The sequence below is a fragment of the Rhinolophus sinicus genome, linkage group LG17 (genome assembly GCF_036562045.2).
Source record: "Rhinolophus sinicus isolate RSC01 linkage group LG17, ASM3656204v1, whole genome shotgun sequence".
Lineage (NCBI taxonomy): Eukaryota > Metazoa > Chordata > Mammalia > Chiroptera > Rhinolophidae > Rhinolophus > Rhinolophus sinicus.
The window spans coordinates 22,839,117-22,865,255 of record NC_133766.1 but is presented as its reverse complement, the minus strand read 5'-3'; the positions used below and the strand labels follow the sequence as shown (position 1 = coordinate 22,865,255).

Here is a 26,139-nt window from a genome sequence, read left to right as displayed (position 1 = left end):
TGGAGGAGATAAAGGAGATGCCAAACTATTTAACACAGCCTTTGGGGAAGGGAGGAATCACTGAACTGAATCAGAGGAATATGGTATCCATGGTGATGTTTTGATCATGATAGCAGGGGTCCTCTGAAGCCATGTCGATGTCTCATGCCATTTTGGGGCTTGGCTCACCTCAATGCCCCTTTGTCTCAGGTGGATAGGAGGGCTGAGATTTAAAAGGAACAGGATTTTGCTGAGATGCAATACACAGGCCCAGCTAGAGGGAAATCTGGACTTAGAATGCTGTTCTACCCTCATCCTCTGACTTTTGCATGGTGCATAGATTTATTAGGAGAGACATAAAAGGCGGCCTGTGAAGATAGCTGGGGTGGGGAGGAGGAAGGTGCCCCCAAATGCAATCTAGACAGGAGACCACAGTGGCTAGGACAGGTGGCTGTTTCCAGAAATGTCTCCTCCGCTCTCCTTTGCCCAATTTTTAGCTATCATCTGCCCTTGCAGCACCTTGCTCTAGAAGGGCATCTTTTTTCAGCTGTCCATTAGGTGGGGGGAGGGATGGGCATTCGGAGTCATTGTCTGGGAATGAATCCTGGACAGCAGGAGGCTGCTGCTCTCGCTCCTTGTCCCCGTCATCTGTCACCCAGCGAGGGTGGCGGGCAGCCAGGCTGTGGACTGCCTAATGAAGACAGAAAGGTGGTTCCGGCGGTGCACAGGTGCCGATTCCCCATTAACAGAGGTGACATTCCGAAACACTACTCGTTACAGAGCAGACATTGGACAGGGCTGGGACACATATTAATGGCAGCAGAGCCAGCCAGCGTCTGTCTCAAATCCCACTGCCCCTGAGAGAGCCAGCAAGAGAGCCAGAAAGAAGCGTCATGAGTGTCAAACCCTCGGGCCCCTCATCTCGCAGGGAAAAGTTCATTCTTGCCACTCCTGATATTTAGAGCTGTTCATTCTCTCCACTGTTTGCAGACCCAAGGGTCCTCAGCTTCAGGCCTACCCCAACGTTGACCAGTTCCTGAAGAATGCCCGGCTCCTGCACTTCCGGGAAGGGCTGCCGGTGTGGATAGCTGTGTGGGGTGAGGAGCTGGTCCTCAAAGTCAGACCCAGATCTGGAGCCCATGAAATCTTGCTTTAGAGATGGAATGGACAGACGTTGTAGCTAGGAGGTGTGGAGGTAGGCTACAGAGAACTTCCAGACTGAGAGCGATGGGGCATGGGACCAGTCATGGAATCTCGTTTCCCGTGTACGTTGATAACAGGACCTCTCCATCTTGGCTGGGATGGGATGCACGTTGCCCTGGCGACAGAGAGAGCCAGGAATGGTAGCGCAGGCCGGCGCCAATGGTTCCCGCAGCTCCCAAAGCTAGGTACAAAGTGGCAATAGGAAGAGGCAGTGGCCCACGCAAGCACAGACGGTGTACACCCACTGCTCTGGGAGCCCCCGCGCCGCCCGCACCCTGCCGATTGTAAACCCGCAGCACAGCAGACGGAAGCAGACTTAAAATAACTGTTTTGACAGTTCCGATGTAAATATGTGAGCGATGCGTGGGCCTGTTTTTCCTTCACACTTCCCTTCCCCCCCTCGCTCAACTCTGCGGAGGCTGAGATGTTGGGAGAGCGCCGCCTGCAGGATGTTCTCCAAAACGAAGCAGACGGAAGTGACTTGTCCTAAAGCGCTCAGCCAGTTGGCCAGGTGGGCTGGGGCCAGGGAGGGGGGAAAGATGGCGAGGAGAATCGGAAGTTAGAGGAACCCCCGCTCACTTGCACCGCACCACACAACAGTGCATTCAGGGACAAACATATCTACGCACTACATCTTGTCTGTTACCTGAGAAAGGAAAAGGTGTCTAGGACACAGGTGAGCTAATTGAACAATTCCTGGCATCTCCATACCTGTCTTCAATTCAGTTTGACTTGTTTTCTGAATCTCTATCATGTACACAACACTGTGCTAGAGGCAGTGCAATATATCAGATATGCAGAATTTCTTGCCATTTGTAACCCTTTCGATGAACTCATATTGACGCCCTGTTTTGTGCCAGGCACTGAGCAAAGTAAGCACTTCAGCACATACTATCTTATTTGATCCTCACAAAAACTAGTGTGTGGGCATTATTATCTGCACTTCACATATGGAGACAGAGGTTTGGGGAGATAAGTGAGTTCTCCAGGCTGCCACAGCTAATGAGAGAAGTGAGATCAGAACCCAAGTCTTGTGCTCTCCACAGCCAGTGGAGAGGAAGGGACGTAGAGGTGGAGATCCATCCATTCTACAAGTAGGGAAACTGAGATCCAGACAGACAAAGTCACTTGTCTATCTGGACAGCAGCCAGTATCTTAGCTGGGGCAAAGCTGGGACAGAAACACAGCAGCTTTAGGAGTGCCAGCCTGTGCCTCTGTCCCCCATCTTATGGACCCAGGCAGTGCACTGGGACATGGTGGCACATCATAGGATGTCTTTGAGGTTACCTGGCTGTCTCTTTGGAAGACAGTCTTCACTTTGGAAGGAGGGGAGGGGAAAAGGTAGTTGGAGAAAGGAAGGGGAAGGACACAGGAGGGAGGAGGTGTGGAGCGTGAAGGAGCATAAGTATGTACGCACTGTTCTGGCCAGGCAGAGCTGTGAGCCAGGGGAAGTTCATTGCCAGAGCTCCCAGCTACACCTTTCTTTGCCTCCTTTCCTTAGAAGGTGCCTCCCACCCCGAGGCCCACTAATGCACTCATGCTTTCCCCCTCCACACTAATGAAACCTGCTACCGGGAGGGAATCTGATGTAGTCATGGATGCTCTGGGGGCAAATGCCTGGAAATTTCCCAGTGTTTGCCTCCCTCCTGGGTGACAAGCCTCAGGGGGTCAAAGCCTAAAGTAAAAGAGAGGAAGCACTAATGAAATTTCAGGTGTCGGACCCCTGGACAGAGGAAGTTGGAAGCCAGAGGACCCCATGTGACAGAATAGGTTGCATATAGCACCTGCTTGAAAGGTCACTACTGGTTCTGTCTGGCATCTGTCTGTAGATGTTGGAAAAGAGGAGGGAGGGGTCCCTGGGATCTGTGCTTTGAACATACTTTCCTCCGTGTCCTTCAAGGCTCAGCTCAAATTCCATCTCCTCTGTGAAGCCTTCAATGATCCCTCCCCACTTTCCAGTTGTGCTCTCAGGCCCCTCGAGCTTCAAAGCACTTTGCTTGTTCTCTATCTAAGGCATCTTGCGTCTTTTGAGCCTTGGCATGTTGCTTTTTATTAAATTGTGAGCTCAAGGGGAAATCAATATTTGATTTCCCTGTGTTTTTCCCGCAGCTCCTCCCATAGGGCTTTGCACAATCAGGACTCAATATTCACAGAACGGATTGAGTTGACAGCAGTACACAGCACACATTTCCCCCACATGAGAACGTGAGGACTGAAGCTGACAGCAGAAGGGCTAGGGGCCGGCATCCCAACCGACTCCTGAAGACTGAAAAGTGTGGAGCACTTATCTGCCCTAGACCATTTAATGAAGTCTTATCGAGTGCTTATGTGCTAGGCACCATGGTGGCTGAATTGGGAAAAGGGGCACTGCCCCTCAGGAGCAGTCAATCCACTGCTCTCAACTATAGAGCAGTGTGTGGCATGTTAGTCTCGTCCTGCCCCAAACCACTCCGTCTCACAGGAGGCTGGCCCTGGGGCTAGACCTGATGGCCCTAGCTCTCTAGCCCCTTGGTGATAATGTGGAATCTCTGTCCCTCCAATCAAAGTGGAGTTAGAATGCTTTTTAAAGCGTTTCATTGATAATTCACATACCATGTGATAGAATAATTCTTGTCTTTAATATTATGCCATCTTATTGCATCTTTTCCTACTTTTAAGTCTGAAAATTCCCATTTGTTCTCTCCATAGTCCCGAGAAGCCTTGCTAAAGGTTGGGCTTCTTTCTGTAAAAAATAAAAGTACCTTTAAGGCTATATGATTATATTGTAGTCCTAAACCACTTTCCGTGTTCCCCACCCTGTCTCCTCCAGCCAGCTTTATCCCACTATTTCTCTGTGATGCCAGGAGGCAGGAGGCCAGCCTTCCCCAACTTACAGATAGCACAGGTGAGGCTCACAGCTCCAGGGCTCAGTGTGTCTCCAGAAGCATCCTCCTAGGCCCCATCACCTCACTTATGTTCCTGCTCCTGACTCTTCCTCCCAGTCTCATTCTTCCTCGTCGTTTAGTGGAAATGTTTAGCTTCTGCTGCTGCAGTGTATCACAGTGCAAAATAACACGAATGCCCCATCTACCCTGACAACATAATTCGTTTACTGCAAAGGGATATAATAAAGTCTGTTTATTACAGCAATTAACAGAGCAGCGTTTGCCGGCATGCTTTTCAGAGGCAACCAGAAAAGTGCTTTCTCCAGGTGCATAGATTTGGGAAACCGTGCAACTTGAGCCAAAGTGAAACCAAGTGGAGGCTTAATACATGGGTCCCAGCCACCCTTGAAAAATTAGCCATCCGGGAGTCAGTTCAGCTAAGGTAGAAGCTCAATGCAGGAGACCAACACAATGATTGCTACTTTACTGGGTTGAGCTGGACCTGTCTCCAGGGTCATGGTCTCGAGGACATGCCTGGAATACTACACCCCAACTGAACCACCACAGCTGCTGAGTTCAAATCTCACTGACCATCAGAGCATATAGGTGGGGAATGTTAGCACCATTGCCTCTCAGGGGTTCCTTGCTACTGAAGTGGAGGTGGGGACATAGGGAGAGGACCAGAGTCTGGGACAGAAAAGGACCAGCTCGAAGAAATCCTTTCATTAAACCATCTTCACCTCAGGCCCCTGCAGAGAAACATGGCTGTATAGGGGTTAGGAAAGGAGAGGAACCCAGGAGTCTGCGCTCCAGCCTGGAGAATGCTAACTTGCTTTGAGCATAAAGACCGGAAAAATACATGAAGCCAGTTGCCCCAGTTGTTTGGTGGAGGGGCAGAAGAACGGGACGTACTAGTCTAGACTCCCCAGTGGTGTTAAGTGTATCTGATTGTTAACCAAACTTAGCTGTCTATCTCCCTTCAAGGGACCAGGTTGGCTTGTACCAGTAGGACATTCTTTAGAACCAAGGGCGGCACCTCGTATCATAGCTGCGTGAGAAAACTCATGTCGAGTGGTACCTCTTCCTTTTTTCTCTGGAGCAGCCTCTCAGGGAGACCACGGGGAGTTGTGATCTCCTTGAATATATGAAACTGAGTACCTAAGCCAACTGGAAAACCAAAAGCTCAAAAGTGCAGAGGCAAACCACTGTCAAACAGTTCCCCTGGTTGAGGGGTGATGCAGTGGGTTCCCCTTTCCTCTATTACTCTTTTTCCTTCTCAGCCTCTTGGAGAAGGTACTGCACTGAAAGATGAGGGCAGAAGCCAGCCTGGCCTCTTTGGAAGAGAGAAAGTCAGAGCTTTGAGCACCATGAACAACAGGATAAAAATAGCAATGTTGCCATGGCAACGAAGGCTGGGAGAGTCCTGAGGATTTCTCTGGGTCCTGCCATCTCCCCCTCGTTTTCCTCTGCTTCTTCCTTCTTTGAACACAGGACTGAGTTGAGGAAAGAAGGAAGCCTGCCCATTAGGAAACTCTGGAACTCCAGAGCCTGGGCTGCCCAATTTTGGGGGTTCCTGGCTTTTTGGAATGTCTTCCTCAGCATGAGTTTCTCCAGGGATGTCCCAAGCCCCTCGCCTCACCATCCTTGTGTGTGGTCCTGACCTCCAGGGCTCATGTGTGAACGGTCAAGTCTTCTGTTTCCTCTTCACGGTCTGATTCCACAGGAATTTAGAGAAGGGAGCCCAGGCAGGACTGGCCAGACAGCCCAACACAGTGGGCACGGACCTGGGGCGGATATATGTGTGTGGGGGTGGGGGGATTCACTCTGACAAGCCACACTCCCTGATCCTAGGCTGTTTAGCAACATGGCCTTAGGGCCTGTTTGTATTAGGGACAGGGTGATGGTGGGAGAGGGCTATCTCTTGTTCTTGCTTTCGTGTCAGAGCATTCATTCTTTGGAGACAGATTCTGATTCTTGGTTCTGGTGGTGTTGTCAGCCCCATCACCTGTTGGGCACAGCAGCCACCTTCAGGGTGAACACCAGGTTTTTTGGACCAGTCTGCAAGGAACCCACCAAATGCAGCAGCCAGAGATTTCCTTCTCTGGTGAAAGCCCATCTTCATTGTTGTAAACTGAGTGTCTCCAAAAATTCAAGCCACATGTGGCACACCTGATACAATGTGCCCTTGCAATGCATGCTTTTCTGTGAGGAGGGAATGGGTCTCGTCACATTTTATAGAGGCTGGAAGAGAGGAAGCAAGCTGCCAAGGTCAGGAGTCAGCCAAGGTGGAGCACTGGGAAACCGGGGGCTGCAGCTCTTCACCCAAAGACGGTCCATCCTACCACCAGCACATCCCAAACCACTGGCAAAATGCACATTTGCAGCCTGAGGCACTTTCCCTTGCAGAAGGCAAGGTAATGAGGTGGGGCAGGTCAGTCAGCTTGGAGATGGGCTCACCAGCCTCTGTGCAAAGGGAAGCCCATGGGTTATATAACTGGGGCAAGGACTTGGCCCTGGAAATCCCATCTGCAAGGGGTGGTGTGTGTGTGTGTGTGAGAGAGAGAACACAAACGTGGCACTTGTGATGGCCTAGACAGGGCCTGGAGTTGGAGTCCAGGCCAAGAGACTCACACCCCTTGTAGGAAGGAGGGGAGGCGGAAGTGCAAGGAGTGCTGGGGAGGATTCTAGCAGGAGCTCTGGGGGCTTTGGCTTTCCCTCTCACTATCCCCCATTTCTTCAATTTACCGTATCACTCCCATCCATCTTCCGCACACATGTGCTGCACAAACAGAGCATACCAGGTGGGACCCAGGAAACCTGCAACCTCTCTGTTCCACAGCCCTCAACCCCCCCGTCCCACACACACAATGAGGTTCAACTTCCCAGACCCTCAAAGCCCTGGTCTCTGGGGGGACTTAGAGGACAGAAGTTCAATCCACTCTTTCTACTTGAGAAAAGTGAGTCCCAGAGGTCACATGTCGTCAGTGTCTGAGCAGGGCTAGAGCCCGGGAGACCCGGTTCCTGGCTCAAGGCTCTTTGCATCCCACTATGTTATCCTATTTCAGTTAGTTAAATTATTGCTTTTTTTTTTTTTTTTTTTTCAAAAATAATCTCCCTATATATTTCTATTGACCTATATGTTACATTCAAAAAGTCCTCCCTGGGAATGAAGAAGGAAATGATATTCTAATAAAAAAAGACTTTAACCTGAGACAAGAAGCCCCTGGGGGTCCTGTGGGCCAGGGTCCCAGACAACACTCAAGTCACAAGAGCCTCCAGTACCCTTCACATCTCTTTATCCCTCATTTAACAGCCCATCACACAAGAGGGGAAATGGGTGTGGAGCACTCTCCCCTTTATAGGTGAGAAAACTGAGGCCCAAGAGGCTAAGCCCTCTCTCCCTCTATACGGGTGACTCAGTACCAGGCAGCGACAACAAGAGGCCTGAACCCCTCTTCAGAATCACCGATTCAAGTGTCCCCTGCTTCACCCAGAGCTCCCGGTTACCACCTCAAGGGTCTGGGAAGGAACCCTAAAGAGAATTAGAAACAGGGAGGGCAAGATGATCTGACCTGACCTCTAAGGAAGGAGTGAGACTCAAGCAGGGCAGGAAACAAGGAGATCAGACCCACCCCCTTCAGCAGAACAGGAGGAAGAAAAACCTGGACTACAAGTCAGAGGCCCTGGGGCACATGATCTTTAGACACTGGGGCCACATCTGCCTTTTGGGATTAAACCTCTGCCCGGGCTCAGCCAGGGGCAGAGAGGTGTGAACAGGTCTCCAGACTGCTTCCTGACATGCTGAGGGGCCAAGTCCCCATTTCCTTGAGAAGGAAACAGGGACAACAGAACGTGGGGTATCTGGCTAGCAGCTGCTGCTGCTTCCTCCTCAGGCCGCGTCAGCTGCAGTGTTGGCCCCAGCCTCATCCTTGGATGAAGATAGGACCACCAGCTTGGAGGCCAAGGGTAGCTGTCTGCAGACACAGCCAGGCCTCCGCTCAGAAATACCTTGACCTTGGGACCTCTTCCATGTTCCCATAGCTGGGGCTCAAGATATCCAGTATCCCTCCAGAGCCAAGGGAGTTCTCCCAGGGGAAGAAACTCTCTGAACAGGCTCACTGCCAAACCCCTGCAGCTGACATCCCTGCCAAGGCCACTGGGGGAAAGCTCTCGTTCGCCACCCCTCCCGCGTATGTTCCCCTCTCCTGACCTTTCCTCCAGGTGAGCCTGTGTGGTCAGGACATAACATCCAACACCTCCGAGTCTCGGGGATTCAATTTCATCCTCCACCACAGGAGTGACTTCTCTGGGGCTGTGGCCTCCCAGGAGACCACTAGGGACACACGAGCCCACGAGGTGGACTCGCCCACTTTATACCAAGGTACCCTTCAAGGCCTTTCTGCACATCGCTGCCTTATCCAAGGCCTCTGCTGGACAAGAGGCTGAAGAACCAGGGAGTTTTCTTCTGTCCCTCGTGACCCCACTTTCCTTTATTGCTGTTTGCTTGAGGGAATGACTTCTATTTATAATTCTTTGGATAAAAAAGGAAATAACAGATTGTAGAAGGCTGGGGCTGGAGGGTAGGACCAAGGACAGGAGGACAGAAATCTTGAGCTGTGCTCCAGCTTCAGAAAGGTGACCTGGATCCCAAAATCCAGCAGACACCCAGGAAATGCCCTGAGTGTGGCGCATGAGCTGGACAGGCCAAGGCCGCTGGGATAGAATGTCCTTGCTTCGCCCAGGTTCTGGATGAATCAACAGGAGAGGTCGCCTGCCCTCCCTAACTGCCCTGAGAACCCCACATTCCAAGGAAAGGGGTGCACAGTCCCTCTTTCTGTCCTAGGGTCCTGACCTCCTCTACCCAGGTCCTGTTGTCTGGCCTGGATGCTAGAGGGGACCTGACTTTGCTCCTGGGCTGTACTGTTCCTGTGATGAAATAGAGAGCAGACTTGCTAACGCTACAGAATCTGCTCATGTCTGCAGCTGGCACTGCTGTCTGCATGACCCCTTAGCACCTATCTGAGGGGTCCAGGCATGGTGACAGAAGGCTAAGTTATAGCAAAATGGGGGAAGGGAGGGAGGAAAGAAGAAAATAGGCTTTTGTTTGCTTCCTACCTCCTGGAAATAGACTGGGAGTGGGGGCAGAGACTGACCCTGAAGGTTGATGGGGAGATTAGGGGGAAAGTCAGGGAAAGTCTTAGAGGGACCCCTCCCCCCAGGTTCCCCTAAAGGCACCACACGCAAGCATTTCCCTCTGTGGCTTCTGAGAGAAGAGGCAGGTGGGTGAGGCAAAGAGACAGAATACATGGAGGGCATGGCTTCGTCCAGAAAAGAGCCCCTTCGTCTGGCCCTGAGGAGGGGAGTCAGGGCCTGGGGAACCGGCCCCCCTACGTCTGTGCTGCGGCCAAAGAGGCATGGAGGAACTGAATGGGTCAGGGAGGCCAGGGCTGGAAGGCTGGCTGCTCCCTGGCGTGTGGGGAAAGCAGGGAGAGGAAGACGCAGCCTGCCACCTGCTTCTCACAGCCCATCTCTCATCCTACTCACAACCAGCCTGCCTCCCTGAGGCCTGGCTCTACCTGGCCCAGGGGGATGCTGAGGCTAGGAAGGGACTCATCTCCCACAGCTATGAGGCTCCTGCCTCAGGTCCTGGGGTCCCAGGAGAGATTATCTGGGCTTGACGGAGGCTCGTCTTCACCTCCAACAGGTCTAGCCTCCCCGTGGCCTCCCCCAGGGTCAGGACTGTTGGAAGGTTCTCTGGCAGGAAAGGAAAGCCCGTTTCCTTTTTAGCAACAGCAAGGCAGTATGTCTCTCAGGGGAGGAGTTACCCTGACCAGAGTCCTGGAGCCCTCAGGGCAAGAAGTTTTACTCCTGGGGCCTCCCTGGGGCTTCTCAGTCTCTGGAAAGCAAATGGTAGGTCCTGGGCTTCCCCGGGAGTGGCTGGGACCTCTCACCAGGGAGGTCTCCAGGTATTAGAAGCCCACAGACGTAGGCATGAGGAGACTCAGACACACAGAGGTTGATGCCCTCAGGTCAAGCTGAGAAAAGCAGCGGCCAAATCGAAACTTCTGCTCCAAGATTCAGCCAGAAGTGGGCTCCTGAGGTCTGGAACCTGCTGGGGGCTGCAGGAGGGGCCCTGGTCCTGCTCACACTGCTGTTTCCCGCTGTCTGTGAACGTCCTCCTTCTTTCTCTTCATCTTGCAGAAGCCGTGGAGGCCACAGAAGCAGGCAAAAGTGAACTGGGGCATGCCCTAGGCCAGGCTGGGGCTCCTCACCGCCAGAGAAGATCTGCAGGGAAAAGCAGGGAGGTAGAGGGGGTGGGAGAAAGGCAAGAAAGAGAAGCAAGCTGGGGTTAAAGAGAACGCAGAGGCCCTCCAGGCCTGACGGGAATCGCTGCCACGCTCTGGGGCTGCCCAGGCCGTTGGACCTCTTACACCCACTGGGGGAGGACTCCTGTCACCAAACACTGTCTCTGAAACCTCAGTGTTTCCTGATGTGTGTGGGGCTGATGTCATTCCTCAAATTGGAGCCTGGGTGAGTCCAGGCTCGGGAAGAGAACGTCCCAGCCGACCCATCTTTGTTTCCCTCCCACCCGCCTCTGCCTCACTTCACCATCACACACCTGTGTTTGGGGAACAGGAAGTCAGCTGACTCAAAATAAGCTCTGGCTTGTGCCACAGGTTGGGGTGGGCGTTGCACTCATTCCTTTAGGTCCCATGGTCTGATGATCCGAATGCGGGACTTTGTGGACCTAAGTCCCTTGTCCAGCATAGCCTTGACCCTGACACCTGGAACTGAGTGGGGGTTCCTCCCTTCCCTAGCAGCCTGTTTGTCTGATACCCTTCGGGAAGTTTATAGAGAACATAATACACTTTCTTTGACTGCCTAGGGCAACACACATTGCAGTGCTACCTCCTCAAAAGTAGCAGAGTGTTCCTTTGCCAACTGGCTATTTTATTGAGCACCTATGCTGGGCAAAGGGGTAGGAAGCTAGGGACATAAGGATAATAGTGTAGCTTCTTTCCTGGCATGAGTGTGAGGTAGAGACTGAAGCTGGATTTGCCCCCCTGGGTATGTTGCCCCCCACCTCTGGCTGACATGGCTCCTCAGCGCAGGATGCAGTGAGCCCTCCGGTATCTGCGGCAGTCTGACTGGGGAGGGGAGGGGCTTCAGGAGATCCACTCTCAGGCTGTGACAGTATCCCTTTCTCCAAACACTCATTAGGTCTCCCCAGCCTCAGCTATCTGCAGATTCCTCCAGCTCACTTCTCTGCCCTTCCTCTGCCCCTGGGCCTTCCCTGGAGGGAGCAGAAGTGCATTCCCATCAGCTCAAGCAGAGTAGCTGGGCCCAAAGGAAAGCCCCCTGCATGGAACTCAGGCCTGCGTCTTGGGCCTGGTTTGAATCACCTCTCTCTCTAGGAAGAACACTGGGGACTGTGAGGAAGGAAGGAGGCAGAGGGCTGTGGAATAAGGAAGCATAAGGCATGTGCCTGACTCAAACCCTCTTGCAACAGAGATTGTTTTTGATGTCCCAGGCCCCAAATGCTAGGCACACCTGCAAAATATTTCCACCATCTTTGAGGAACCTGGCATGACCCAGGTGGTGGCTCTCTGGCCAACCTTGCTCCTTTGGACAAACTTCCTTCACGTCCATCCAGGTGGAGCAGAGGCCCAGCTGGCAGGTCCTCTCCAGGCACAGTGCCAACAGTGAAGCCGGGTCCTGTCAGGATTTTCTCCTCTCTCACCCTCTCAGTGTCCTGGTAATACCGCTAATGACTGTAATTTATAGGTGCAATGCATTTCTAATGGCCAGCTGGGTGGGCAGGAGGCCCATCTTGAGTCAGCATGGGTGGGTAGACTGGTTATTTAATCACCCAGTTTCCAGCACCACCCACACACCCACTCTCCTGGAATACATAGAGAGGCACACTCTCCAGGATATATATAGACAGAGCTGAGACACAACTACTATATTTCTAGATCTATCTACTGCAGCTATCTCTGGATCCCTCCCGTGACAAACCTAGAGAGACAGGGATCTAAACTGGGCTTAGGTGGCCTGGGCTCTATTCTTGGCTCTGACGCTGGCATACTGTGTCACAGAGGGCAAGTGGCTGGACACCTCTGGCTCTTCATTTCCTCCTTGCATTGTAGCAGGTTAATCAAGGTTTATTAGACTCCAAACCTAAGGGCTGGAAGGGCACTGGGAATCCTAGCCTGATCAGAAAGGACGGAGAACAGGTGGGTTTCCTTGTAACGAGTAATTATAATGTGTACACTTTCTTTGCTGGGGGATGTGTGCCAAGGGTACTATCCCAGATTACAGAGAAATATCTGGCGAGAAATGCACAAAGCAGATCTGGGGAAGGAAGTCATGAGGAAAACAAGCCAGGCCCAGACCATCGCTCCTCCACTCCCACCCACCCCTCGTCTCAGTGCAGCTCAGGGTGTCTGGCTCCAGGACGCAGATCTCTCGCCCTTCACCCGACCTCCCCTCCAAGGCCTGCTCTTTCTTTAAAACAGCAAAATGTGCCCCCGACATGACCGTTCCTCCTGGGCTCCTTTTGGGAAGGGGAGAAAATCCTGAGGTTTGGTCTCCCTGTAGAGAAGTCTGGGGCAGGGGAGGAGGAGCCAGGACCTATACAGCAGAGGAAAGGCTTGTTAGGTCGCTCAGAGCGGGGCTCAGGTCTGCAATCTCCCAGTGCTGACTGCCTGGGCCCTTGTTTCTAAGGATAGAGAGTAGGAGAGCCTGGTTACTCTGCTCAGGTCTTTGATCCAAAATGCTCTGGTTGTCCCTCACGTCTCCATCAGGGCCTGACAGGTTCTCACTGAAAGGTGCACGCCTCCGAGTCCTGGGTGCCATCTGGGCTGCGTTCATGGCACACAGCTCCCTGGCCAGCCCCAGAAGTGGGCAGACACGGAGCAGGGAATCCCTTCCCATTTCAGAGTGCCTCCCCTGCGGGCCCCTCCTCCCCTTAGAATCCCTCTGTCCCAGCAGTAGGTATCTGGGGAGCCCCATTGCCAGGGCTGTGGTCTCTGCTCCTCTGCCTGTCCTTTCATTTGGCAGAGTGCTTCAGCACCAGCTGGAGGGCTCCCTGTGGAAGTTGGGTCCCTATGAACCTACTCTTACTGTCTCTACTTGAGGGGAAAAGGGTCTGAATGTTGAAATGGACAGAGTCCCGGAGTCTCAATTAAGCAAGTGGACCAGCACCTTGGTGCACTCCCCACTCATCTGTGCTCACAATGGAAACTTACCCTCCCGCCCTGCTACCCTGCAGCTTTCCCCTCCAACTTCAACTTTCAGGAGGGGACAAGGAATGGAAAACAGCCCTCCAGAAACCCAGGAGAGAAAGGAAAGGGAGGTGGACGCTGGACAAACCTCTGCTATCCCACAGTTGGCTGCCTCTGGCTGCAAGCTGTTGTTCCGATTTCTTCCCTATTCTCTCCTCTGGCTTTTCCCCAGCTCAGGTCCAAGATGGCCTGGAGTGTGGGCCTTGGAGGAGCCTCTGCCCAGCCAGCTTGGAGGAAGCCAAGCAGAAGAGCTGCCAACCCACAGATCACCATCTCAAGCCACCAGGTTCCCCGGCCTCCCTGCTGCCCCCGTCCCTTGGTCCTCACCCCACATCTGGTCTCTCTGCCAGACACCCTCCGGGGTCCTCCAACCATAGCACCTCTAGTGAAAATGGGGCAGTGGGTCAGAGTCAATTTGAACACATGGAAGAACCAGGAGGAAGAAGGGACTCAGAGCAGGTGAGGAGAAAGCCAGGGCTCCAGGCTTGCAGGCCACAAACTCCTGGATGTCTCAAATTTTGCCAATGTCCTCTATCAAATTGGGCAGCAGTGGGGTTGGAAGGGTAGGAAAATATTTACAAGTGTTGGTACATGCCAGGAATTCTCTGACAAACAAGAAAAAGATATTGTCCCTCCCACCCCCCATCCCCTCACCTCCCAAAGCAGAAGCAGAGTAGCTTCCAGCAAGGCAACCCCCCCTTCAATCCGCCCCACCTCCTACCACAGGTAAAGGGCCAAAGAGAAGTGACCCAGTGAGGAGGGGCACCCTCAGCCTCTAGAACAATAATGAGACCTCCGCCTCCTCCCCAGCTCCCTTAGCACCGCGCCTCAGTAATTAAAATATGAATTCACCTTCCCTCCCTGAGCCATTCATCACTGCGAAGGGAAGCAGCTGCGGCCTGGGAGACCGGATTTGGGGGATTAGCTCGGGCGCTGGAGCAGACACACCAAGAGGAGGAATTAGAAAGAAAGGGGGTGAATTGGGTTTTCTCTCCCCACCTCCTCCCTCTCCCTCTCCCTCCTGCCGCCACTGAGCCTCACACCCAGCCCTTCCCCCAGAGCCTGGCCTCTGTAGGTTTCTGGGAACTGTAGTCTCCACGATTGTGTTAATAAACAGACAGGCCAGGGGTGGGTGGTGGCACAAACTACAGATCCCAGGACTTCTTCCCAGTGTTGGCAGCAGCAAGGCTGGGCACAAGCCTCCAGTCTGGGAGAAGCCCCAGTTCTCCTTGGAAATTAACTCATTTTTGGCCTGCTTGAGACTCAGTTCCTGTCTCTGGCTTACTGAGAGCCCTGAAATCTGCAGCCAATGTCCTCTCTGCCTTCGATGGCTTGCCCAAGAAAGAAGCCCCTTATTTCTTGCTTGCCCACCTATGCAGAGAGGGGAAGCGCCCTCTACTTGTCAAGACTACAAGGGCAGTCACATATTTACTAGTGGTCCTGAGGGACTTGGGGATCACGCATGGGAGCTGGAGGGGTAAGAACACCAATAGTCTTGAAATGTCCTAAGCCCTGGCTTCCAAGGTCTTCCAGGCCAGCTTGGCAGAGGCTGGCCCGCCCCTAAGAGTCATCACAAGCATGACTGAGGGTGTCAGCAGCCGGAACCCAGTGGTCTGGACTGTCAGTGCCAGAAGCGCCCCAGAGGTCAAACTTTAGTGTTATTCCCTTCTAAAGATGGAACAGAGATTGTTTTTCCACAATAGTCTTTGCCTTTAGGAAGGGCTGGAGTTTTAGCAGTCAAACTCCATTTCCATGAAAAATAGAACAAATATAACCAGAGAGATTCACTTGAATCTCAGTGTTGTTAAACACGGGCCCCCTTTCCCAAGGGAGGACTTCTGCAGGCTATCTCTGGGGACTGTGAAAAAAGACGTAGATTGCTCAGAATATTTTAGGTTTCATCTATGTACATGCAGGGAGCAGGACAGAGGCAGCCCTCTGCTCTGTGTGGGGAAAGAGGGCATGAGGCCAGCTTGCCTATTCAATTCGGCAACTGTGTGAACTAGATAATTGCATATCTCTTCCAGGCCTGCCCCACTGGCAGTGGCCAAGAGACAAAGACTAGAAAGGAACTGCAACTCTACAACCACAGAAGCACCCCCAGGCTTAGGCCCAGCAGGGTGGGACTGTCTCAGGTGAGTTGCTCAGCTGTGGGCTTGCTCTGTCCATTTGTGGCAACTTACTTGTACCCTACCTTCCTTTTCTCCCAGTTCACAATTCCTTCAGTAAACCTCTATCCAGCAACCCCTACTCAAAGCCTTGCCCTGCTGAACTTTAATCTCTGGAATGGTCATCTGTCCCCTTGGTCCCAGGCCCAGCCCAGTGCTGCAGCCTTCCCAGCAAACTGTGCAATAGGATTCCAGTTGCAGTGTCAGAAAGGGGCACTGCTGTAACCTTACTTCCCAACCAGGAAATCGGGAGCTAAGGTAGGCAAAGCAGGAGCTTGGGAGGCCTCAGAGCAGGTGAGGAATAGGACAGGCTCATTCTGAGCACCGGCAGCTGCACAAGGAGGGAGGTGGGAGAAGCTGCTAGCCACCTCTCATCTCTGGGTCTGAGAACCCAGAAAGCAAGTGAGAAACCCTGGCACGTTCTCCACCCTGCTCTGAGCTGGGGTGAGAGGGGAAGTGGCTTGGATCAGCCCCAGCAAAAACCCAGCTGACTTGGGCTTTCTCTTTGCTTCTCCTATTGTTTTGCACCCCCCCACCCCCCCCAACACACACACCAGTGAAGGACAAAGGGTGATTTGAGCTGGGCCCTGGGGCCAATTTGCAGACCTGCATCCTATAGGGACTGGGTGTGAACTCCTAGGAGGAGAACAGCACTTTCCAGTTCCCTGGCTGGTTGCAGCTCCCAACCTGCAGCACGGTGTGGTGGGTGTGGTAAGAGCACAGCTTCAATCCCAGCTCTGCCTCTTACTAGCCCTGTGAACTTGGGCCAGTTTCTTAGGCCTCTTGTGTGTCAGTTTTCCATAAGTAAAGTGGGATAATAACAATACCTTTTTTAAGGGTTGTTTCTGTAAGTAAATGAGTTAGTACAAGTCAGATGGAGAGACACACGCCTAGCACATAGCAGGCACTAGGTAGATGTTGGCTGGAGAAATTAAGGGCTCTGAGACACAAGTAACTTGCCTTCTGAGTCTCAATACCAAACAGAGTACTGATTCTTCGGTGGTCTGTCTTAAGCAGACTGGGGGCTGGAAGGGAAGGGGAGGTGAGGGTGCTTCCTCTGCCCACCTTATTTCTATCTGTTGGAGCCTTCCAGGATGGCTGGGATGGAGTTAGGCAGTTTTAAATTGGGGGAGGGGGGCATGTGGGAGAAGACTAGGCATGGCGAGCCAGGCGGGAAGAAACAGGGAGAGCAGGGCTTTCGCAGACCCAGGAAGGAGGGAGAAAATGCCTGAGCATGGTAGTGGACCAGGAGCTAGGGACTCTGAACTTCAACTAGCAGACGACAGGGAGTAACTGCCTTCCTACTTTCACTCTGATGAACCTCCTCTCCCCAAGCGGACGGCCTAAGCTCTCCCATTTCAGCCCGTGAGAGGTCCTGAGGAGGTCTCTGGGGAAAAGGCTGAGGATTTGAGCTGACCATAGAAAAGTGAGCTGAGGCCAAGAAGCAGAGGCTATCCCAGAGGTATTGAGCAAAGGTCCAAGTGCTGCGTGGCCCAATGCTCCTGACTCCAGCCCCCCAATCCCTGAGCACGGGACCGGCCTCAGTAACTTGGCAAAGGGGAAGGAACCAACTCAGAGACCATCCTCATAGGGAATCTCCCTCTGGAATCACCTGTCCAGCCTCTTCATTTCAGAGTGAGACACCAGGTCCAGAGAGGGGAAGTGACTTGGCCAAAGCAGCACAGCCTAGCCCTAGACCCTGGGTGACCAGGTCCCCTGTACACCCCACCTCCAAGCAGAGCCCCAGCTGCAGTCCCCTTTGAGGCTGGCTCCTGGCCTGGTTCTGGGGGAGTCACACGTGCTGCAGAAGGAGTAAGCCCCTTACTGTAGCCCATGGCTTTTAGCCCTACATGAGTTTGGAACAGCAATCACATAGGAATGAAAAGCCATAGGCCATAGCAGAGCTGAGGGGGTCCAGCGGCGGGAATCTCAAAAGGACACAGGCTGCTGCAGGCACCTTGCACAGGCTCATTCCCCTTCCCAACAATCCCACCCACCCACCCACCCTGCCTCCAGTGAGGTTCTGGGCCCCCAGGTTACATTTTCACCACCCCACACCACCTGCCCTGGCCCCAGAAGTACTAAAGCCATCTCAGTAATGAGTTTCCACTTCTTGGCCTACAAAAGCTCCCACACAATGGGCCTCACTCCGGGTATGAGGGGGGGTGGCTTCCTGGCCATAAAGGACCTCCTCAGATTCCCTTAATTAGCCTCCAGCCCCCTACCCAGGGTCCTTAACTACCCCCTCCCCTAGAGAATAGACCGGATCTTTTCAATGCTACTGCTGCCAGGGCCCAGGATCAGCCCCATATTAGGCTTTCACCTTACAAAGCTTAACCCTTTCTAGTCCAGCCACAGGAAGCAGAGGGCAAAGGAGAGTCTGGGTAAGGGAGAGCAGAGACAAAAGGGCCTGCTTTTTCTTTAGAGGGGTGAACAAGTTTCTTGAGCACCCTCGAGGTTGGGGGGTGGCCCACACTTCTTAGACTAGTCCAGCTAGTCACCAACTAGACTCATCCTTACATGGTTTAGAGGGGAGTGGGACCTCTGTCTTCAGACCTAGATAGAGGCAGGAAAAGGGCCAGAGCTTGAAATCCCCACCAGTTGAGGGAAACTAACTTTGGAGCCATCGCTGGGAGATGCTGTAGGAGGGGTGCTTGGTGTTCTGCCTCCCTCACTGGCAGGCTCTCCAGCACTAGGGTGAAGAGCTGAGTCAAGGAGAACCAAGGTTTCAGGACCCTGGAAAAGATGCGTTGTAAAAACAGGACTGTCTCCTCCTCCCCTCTCCCATGATGGGTTAATTGTGGGTATGCATCAGCGTTGGAGGAGAGGAGCTCAGGGAAGCCCCAGGGAATTCAGGTCCCCAAGCCTGGCCTTGACCTCTGTCAGGTACTCCCAACAGAACGGTAAGGTAAGAGGCCTCAGGCACAGATCAGGCCCTGTCTCTGCCAGGGTGCAGCTGTAACCCCCACCTCAACCCTACTCCCAGCCTCAAGGGCAGGCTCACTGGCTCTGCAGGACCCTGGCTGGCTTCCCACACTCCCCCACAACAGCATGGGAGCATACGCACCGACATGCACACACATACCAGTCTTGCCTAATCTTAGGGCCAAACTGGACATCTTCCAACTTCCCACCTGAACTTTGGGTCATTGGCCCCAACGCCAGAAGGGTTTTGGTCCTCCTTTCCTTCCTCTCTCATGCACCACCAAATCCCAGGCTTAGGACCTGCAAAAACCGTGGGCGCTCAGCAGAATGCCCTCAGTCCCCTTCCAAGAGACACTGGGCCAGGGGCTGGGGTCCAAAGGGCTGCTCACCTTGTGGGCCCAGTGAGGCGCCCTCTCCATCGCAGTCTGCAGCACAATTCCTGAAGAGCCACTTTCTGCCTTCCAGGCAGCCACTCACTCCTCCATTTGCCCCCAGAAGCTCCACGCCCCAGCAACTGGGGCAGGCGTCCTCCCTCTTCCACACACTGCTTGGTCTGAGCTGTGCCCAACTCAACTTGACTCACTTGTGAAGACCTGACGTGCCCCTGCCCTAGCCTGGTGGGTGTGGGGGGTGGGCTGGGCAGAGGGGGTGGGTCAGGTACTCCTTCAACCCTGACTTGGGCCTGGGTAACAAAGGTCTCATTGAGCCTCTGGCTGTCTGGTTGGTGAAGCACAAACCTCTTGTATCTGCTCGCTTTTGATCTCACTCGCTCAGAACCAGCCATGTATTACTCACATCCCCCTGCCAGGCTATTGGTGTGGAGGGGCTGTTTTGTCCCCTCCCTCCCTCCTCATCTCCTTTCTTTCCCCTGCTGCTCCCCTCCAGCTTTTTTATGGTTTGATTTTTGGCAGGAGACCTGAGGCAGCTGCCCAGAGGCCCCTCTCCTGCCTGCCTGCCCCTCCCCACCTCTGCAGCCCAGTTCCTCTCCTCACCCAGACCCCATTCTGTGTCTCTCCACAGCCTCTGCTCCTGCACTTGTCTGTCCTTCTACCTCGAAGAGCCCCAGACCAGCTCAGGTCTGGCCACTCTACCCACCCTCACCTGGTCCTTCCCTGAGATCCTGGCTTCCCGGCCCTGGGCACATGAAAGGCTCAGCCCGTGGCCTGCCTGCCAGCCCCAGCCCACCTGACAAGCCCCTAGTAAATTCCAGAAAGGGGCAGTCTCTCTCCAAGGTATTTCTGGGGCCAGAAGACTGGGGGCGTGGGGTGAGGAGGAAGAACAGCTATCAGGTCTCAGGCAATGGCCTACGCAGACCTCCCTTTAATATGGAGGAAGGGGAGGCAGCTCAGCTAGGCTTCAACCTCCTTTTCTGCGGAAGCCCTGCTTCCTCCAATCCTGAGAATCTGCTTTCTAGTGAAAGGCCGTCACTTGGTGAAAACCCCAAAGTCTCACCCTCCTCAAGCTGGGGCCATTCCCCAAACCTCTTGCAGTTCTGCTGCAGGTGAGAACTGGGGCCCAGGCAGCTTGAGGAGCTGTATATACTGGATTCCCAGGCCCTGTTTCCCAGGACAGGCCGCTCTAGGGAGACAATCGTCTTTGAGGTCTGAGCTCTCCCCAGAAACGCCAACAGATGCTAAGAGTTCCCATGGTAGCCTGAGAAAAGCCCTGCCAACTCCCCCGTGCCCCACCTGTGGCCTCCTCTCCACCTCCGAAGTTTCCACCCCTCCCTGCCCCCCAGGTACTCCATTCAGCTGAGCTGAGGATTTGGGAAACTTCTGCCCGACAGAGGCCCCATTCTTCCTGCTGCTGGCTCTCATTGTCCCTCATGACTCTACACATTCTTGGGCCTCTAATGAGAAGCCGAGACAGCCACCCGCCCTTCCCACCCGGCTCTAGTCAGCATAGCCTGGGCCCAGCCGCCTGCCTGTGGCAGAAGTTGGGGGAGGGAGGCAGGGACGACATGGAGAGAGGAAAAGGACGTGGGAGACAAAACAGAGGGGAGGAGATGGAACTGGGAGAGACAGAACGGAGACACAGAGAGAAATTGTGAAAGAAGAAAGTGATAACAGATGGAAATGTAAGAGAAACTGTATAGGAGAAAAGAGAAGGGGAGAACGGGAAAGGAACTGATATTTGATTCAGTGAAAACTATGTGCCGTGCACGCACTAAGCCCTTCAATAACAGACACTATTATTATTATTCCCATGCTGTACATGAGAACACTGAGGATTACAGAGGCTGGGTGGGCATTTTTGCTCTTAGAGCAGAGGGCAGGAGAAGCCTGAGAGAGAAAAAGGAGAGCTGGAAAAGGAAGAATGCTGACGAGGAAAGAGGAGGGCTGCCGTGCAAAACAAGCAGAACAGGAGGAAGCAGAGAGAGATGAGATGAGGGGCATGTGGAGGCAGAGGCAGAGGCAGAGAGAGGGCTATCAATGGACTCCAGGGATCCCTGACTTCCTGCCATTCTCCCCAGGATCCAGCAGACTGACTGGGCAGTACACACTCTAAGGGCCCAGCAGTGCCATGCCCTCTCCAGTAACAAGTCCCTTAATGCCCACCCCCACTACAGAATCCAGGTCCAGCCTGGAAACTAAAGCCTGTTTCACTGCGGAATGGGCTACAGCGACTCCCTTCTGAGGGCACACACACACCCTGAACCTCAGCCTACATCTGGGGTTGGAGGTGGTTCCGGCTGAAGATAAGCCAGATTGGGGAGCACACCTTTGCAAGAAGTGGAGTAGGGAGGGGCCTATTGAGCCAGTCATCCTTCTTAGGACAGAAAACCATGGAAGGAAGGGGGTGAAAGGTGCAGATGGGGTGAGCCTGAGCAAGGACTGAAGAACGAGAACCACTCCCAAAGGAGTAAGTGTGCTCCCTGCCATCAGTCAAACAGGGTGCACAGCCACTCGGCAGACTCACTGTCAGGCACACAGTAGGTGCTCAGTAAATGGTATGCTAGTGCAGATGGGGTTCTCACACACGGAAAGAAGTTAGATCAAGCCTAAGGTCCCATCACCTCCAAGATTTCATGAGTCTACATTGTAGCCGACTTCTCCTCTCAGAGCTTTGAAAGACTTATGTATCTTTTGGGGGGGCTCAGAGCCCACCAGCCCTGCCTCTTTGCCCATGGTGGCAGGAAACTGGAACTAAGAAGATACTAAATTAGGAAGGTAAGGCACTCAATCTCACAACCCCACAACCCTAACATGGAGGAGATTAAACTGGAAGCATACTACATTATTCTAAGGATGTTGGTTGAATGATATAGGCACATATTTGAATGAATGAATGAATGAATCAATCAATCAATCAATGGCTGATGAAACTTGGAAACAAGGGCAAAAGATGTAGGTTCTCCCATATTTCAGGCTTGGTGTGTGCCTAGAGCTCCCTCATGCCTGTGCCTGGGAGGAGGGTCCCTGTGCTGGAGCAGGCTGTGGCTGTGGGTGGGGGCAGGGAAAACACCCTGGCCTCCGACTCTACTCACGATGGGGGCCTAGGCATTGCTGAAACTTCTGAGGAGCTTCCGGGATTTTATTCTGCTGCCTCTGCCCCAAAGAGGCCTCCAGATTTGGAGCTGTCATTGGAATGGATCTGTATGTGCAGGCCCTGGCCCAGAACTGACCACGAGTAGACTAGTTCCAGAGACCTGGCAGTCTCCCCTACATTGTCCTCCAGACACGAACCAGACCAGCGGTGTACTTGCTACCAAGGACAGGATGACCACCCTATTTCTGAATCCCTAGGTAGCTTTCCCATGGCTCAAACCCCCACTGCTCCCCAGCTCCTTCTCTACTGCAAAGCACCATCAGCTCAGGTTCCCTGTCAGTCACTGGCTTCAGGGCCCCCAGGAGGAGCTGCTCTCCATTGAACAAGAGAAAGCACAGAGAGGTCAGGCGTGAATTTTCCTTTTCCCAAGGGCTTTCTCTAGTTGTCTTAGGATCCTCAGTTATGAGCCTTCCCAGGCAAACAGAGGGAGCTTCCAGCGTGGCCCTTAGGAAAGCGGAGAGAAAGGAGACCTAAGGAGAGGTTCAAGCGATCAAGACAGAGAGAGAGCAGGGGACAGAGAGAGCACAGGCAGAGCGGGGGTGTGTAGGGGTGTCTTTACAGCCTTGACACCTCCAGCACCTGCATCTGATCTCTCCTAAGCTCCAGGGCTGGGCTACGGAAAGGAGAACACAGGGAAGTGCTTGTATTACCAGAATCCAGCCTCCCCAAGCATGGGACCTAGGCCACAGTTTTGCCTTTCAGAGCAGCCAAGCTGTTAAAGAAAAATACAATAATGGGTCATTGGCAAACTCATATGCATTTCAACCTGAGCAAATTATTAATATCAAAATGTTCCAACGATTTGCCCAGGCCCTATTCCTCCCCCAACTCCTTTCCTCCAGTGCCCCCTCAATCCACATAGGGCCTTGGGAGCCTAAAGAACGACACAGCTAAGCTCTCCCAGGCCCCTGTGGAGTACCTCTCAGAGGAGGAGGCAGGCAGAGATGGGGGTGGGGAGAGGTTTGCAGGGGCAGCCACTCATTTAGCAAACACACACTGAGCACAGGCACTGTGCTAGGCACAGGGAGACAGCACTCAGTAAGGCTTGGTCCCCAGGAGTCCAGTGGGAAGACAGGCCCAGAGGCATAGGATTGTATTCAGAGCAGTCCTGCCACCCTGACCCCTGTTCTCCCCAAGCAGCAGAGCTTTCAGGCTTTCTTTTTGTGTGTGTGTGTGTGTGTGGGGGGGGGGGTAAACTGAACTTGGCGCTATTGAAGGGTCTCCCCTTCCTCTTCACGCCTTTAGGAGAATGGCCTCAGCCAGATACTCTGTGTGTGTGTGTGCGAGCGCACGCATGTAGATCTTCCTCTTTCTTCTGACTAAGGCAGGGCCTGACCGGGCGATGGGGAGCTGGAATTGAGTACAGAGACAGACACTGTTTCCAGCTTTGAGCCTCAGCTGTGTCCTCCTCCTGGAGGATGTAAGCAGGGTTTTCAGGCCACCAAAACCGCCCCCCATGGGGGATTCTTAGAGCACAATCACTTCAGAGCTCTCTGATCCTGGGGCTCCATCCCAGCCTCAAAAGAGCTGAATTTCCCTCCAAAGTTAGCTCTTCTCAAGGCTTAAGTTGGGCTAAGTTGTTCACTAGCAGATGAAGGTACGTTGAAAAATCACCAGAAAAGAGTGATTAAGGAAGAATTTGTTAATGAGTTGAGGGGAGGAGGACAGGATACTAGTGCTTCCAAAGAAAGACTGTGGAATGTCAGTCAGGAGGAGAGGGCTGCCCTTGGGCCCCCAGGCGCCCTCTCTTGACCAGTTGGGTAGAGGCAGCCCGGTTTCCTATGGTCACTCTATCACCGACCCTTTCTCAGGAAAGGGAGCAACTCTCTGTCCAGAGCTACCTCCCGGCCCCACCCTGGCCAGGGTTCCTGCTCCCTTGGCCGGCATCCAGCTCTAGCCCCTCTTAGGTATGCGAGAGAGGTGGGAGGCTGGTTCAGGGCCAAGAGTTGGTGATTTTGCCCAGAGGTTTTGCCCAGAGATGTGCTTTCTTCCAGCCTCCCATGCTCAGTCCCCTGAGGATGTCTGCCCCAAGGGTACCAGACACTTCTGCTTTTCCCTTCTTAGTGCCAGACACATGCACAGGTGTCACAAAGTCCTGATCCCTCCCTCATTTATAGCGCCTTCCCCATCCCACCCACACCACAGGATGAAGGGTGGAGGCACCCAAAGGGAGTCTCTCCTGGCCAGGAGTGGGAGACTGTACGACACCCTGAGCCAGGGCCTTAGGTCCCTCTAACATTCTCCCTGAAACCCACCGGCTGCAAAAACCTTTACAGGGAACAAAGGCAATGGGGGCCGGGTGGGGGCTTCCCTTTGGCCGATTAGGGGCGGTGGTTGATGCAGCCGGAGGCCGGTCAGAGCCGGCTTTCAGGTGAGTGCCTGAAACGCATCCTGGAGTCCGCCCATGCTTCAAGGACCCCTCACCGCCCAGCCAAACCTCCCGCTAAGAGGCGAGCCCTCCTCAGCCGCTCCCGGCCTTCATCCCGGCCTAGGGGCCCCAGACGCGCAGCACTTTCTGCCTATTTGTTTTCGCTCAGTACTCACAGTTCGGATGCTGAGCCGGCTCCTCTCGCACTCACTTCCTTTGTCTCTTTCTCCCTCTCTCCCTCTCCAATCTCTCTCCCTCTCTCTACCCTCCTTGTCTGAGTCCCTGCAGTAGCTTCCAGTGGAGAAAAATAATTATTCTTCTCAATGGGTTCGCACGGGGCGCACGCACACACACGCGCGCGCGCACACACACACACCCCGCGGTGGTACCCAGTCAATGCACAAATCTTCGGGGTCCCTTTAACCTCTGCGGATGACTCCGGGAATTAATTACAAAGCCCATTTCGGCGCAGTGAAAATATGTATTAACGTATGAAATGACAACCGATCCGTTGAACTTTAGGGATTTGGCATTTAGACTGTCTCGCCGCCCGCCATTCCCTTCATAGCCCCCGGAGCCACTTCCACGGCGTCGCAGTGGCCACTGCGAGCTCCTTATGGGGGTGTTAGAGGGCCGTGTGGCGGCTTCTGCGCGGAGCTCTGCGCCCCGAGACCCCCTCGCGCGCCCCCTGCGGTCGGGGCCGACCCTCAGCCGGCGCTTCCACTTTCCTCAAGCCCGCAGGCCGGGCCCGGGCCACCGCGCCCCCCGCACGGTGCCGGTCTGAGAACAAACTCCGAGCTCAGTGCCTGGAGAAGCTGGCGAGAGCTGGACGGCGACCGGCTGGCGCGCCCGAGTTCCGGGCAGAGTGAGAAAGATCCGGGACGCGATGCAACTCCCCTGCAGGCAAAGCCGCCTGGTGCCTGGGGATCCCGCCGCCCCCACTCAGTCCCGACCCGCACACACATGCACGCATTTGCACACGCGGGCGCGCACACAGGCACGCATTTGCACACGCGCGCACACACATCTGCACACAGGCACTCCCGCGCGCGCTCGCGCCCGTACACACTCAGGGTTGTAACAAAGGAAGAGGGGCCAACGCTGCCTTACTTTTCTTTCTCTTCTCCTCTCTTTTGCAGCCCCCCAGCCCCGCGCGGGCGTGCCCGGCCCGCCCCCGCCCTCCGCGCCCCCGGATCGCGGCGGGCGGCGGCATTCCAGAGCAGCGCGTCGGAGAGGCAACTTCGCGCCCAGGCGCCCGCGCCTCGCAGCCCGGCGGGCGGGAGACAAAAGCTGCGGCGCCGCCAGAGGCCGCGCGGCCAAGGTGTGCTCGCTAATTGTCAGGAAATGTGTGTGTGCGCGCCGGGAGCCGGGGGGCGGGGAGGGGGCGGCGGGCGGGAGGGGGAGAGCAGAAGAGGAGACCCAGCCCCCAGCCCCACCACTCGCCCGCGCGGGGCACCCGAACCCGGATTAGAGAATAAATTATCTGCTCTCTTCTCATTGGGCTGTGGCTGAAGCCGCCGTCTGGGAGCCCGCCCGGCTCTTTGCATTCACCGCACAGCTCCGGCTCGCCTCGCTTCGCGAGGGCCGAGATCCCGGGGCCTTGGCTCCAGACCCCAGAGGACATCAGCCGGCTTCCCGCGCCGCCCCTCGCCCCCACCGGCCGGCTCAGCCGCACCCTTCGCCCCTCCCAATTCTGGCTTGATCTTGAAGAAGAGACTGGGAAAATGGACCCCAGAGAATGGAGATCTCAAACTCCCTCCCCTCCACCCCCCACATTTCATCCACTCTCCAAGAAG

The 26,139-nt window shown here is 54.2% G+C and overlaps 1 protein-coding gene and 1 long non-coding RNA gene across 3 annotated transcripts; one reads left to right on the top strand and one right to left on the bottom strand.

The window, feature by feature from the left end:
• Positions 1-4,284: 4,284 nt before the first annotated feature.
• On the bottom strand, positions 4,285-24,823 carry BLACAT1 (BLACAT1 overlapping LEMD1 locus). 2 transcript variants are annotated; one of them, XM_074322189.1, is made up of 2 exons: positions 24,520-24,823; positions 4,285-10,331 (listed from the first exon to the last, which is right to left on the bottom strand). In XM_074322189.1, the coding sequence occupies exon 2, from the start codon at positions 10,289-10,291 to the stop codon at positions 10,190-10,192; it is 102 nt and encodes a 33-aa protein (XP_074178290.1). In that variant the 5' UTR covers positions 10,292-10,331; positions 24,520-24,823; the 3' UTR covers positions 4,285-10,189. The 2 variants fall into 2 exon arrangements, with proteins under 2 accessions (XP_074178290.1, XP_074178289.1); XM_074322188.1 differs by lacking the exon at positions 24,520-24,823 and adding an exon at positions 14,186-14,560.
• LOC141569334 (uncharacterized) lies at positions 14,540-25,676 on the top strand. Its single transcript, XR_012492861.1, has 3 exons — positions 14,540-14,810; positions 15,361-15,468; positions 25,483-25,676. It is a non-coding gene; the product is annotated as an uncharacterized LOC141569334 (long non-coding RNA).
• The last annotated feature ends 463 nt before the right edge of the window (positions 25,677-26,139 follow it).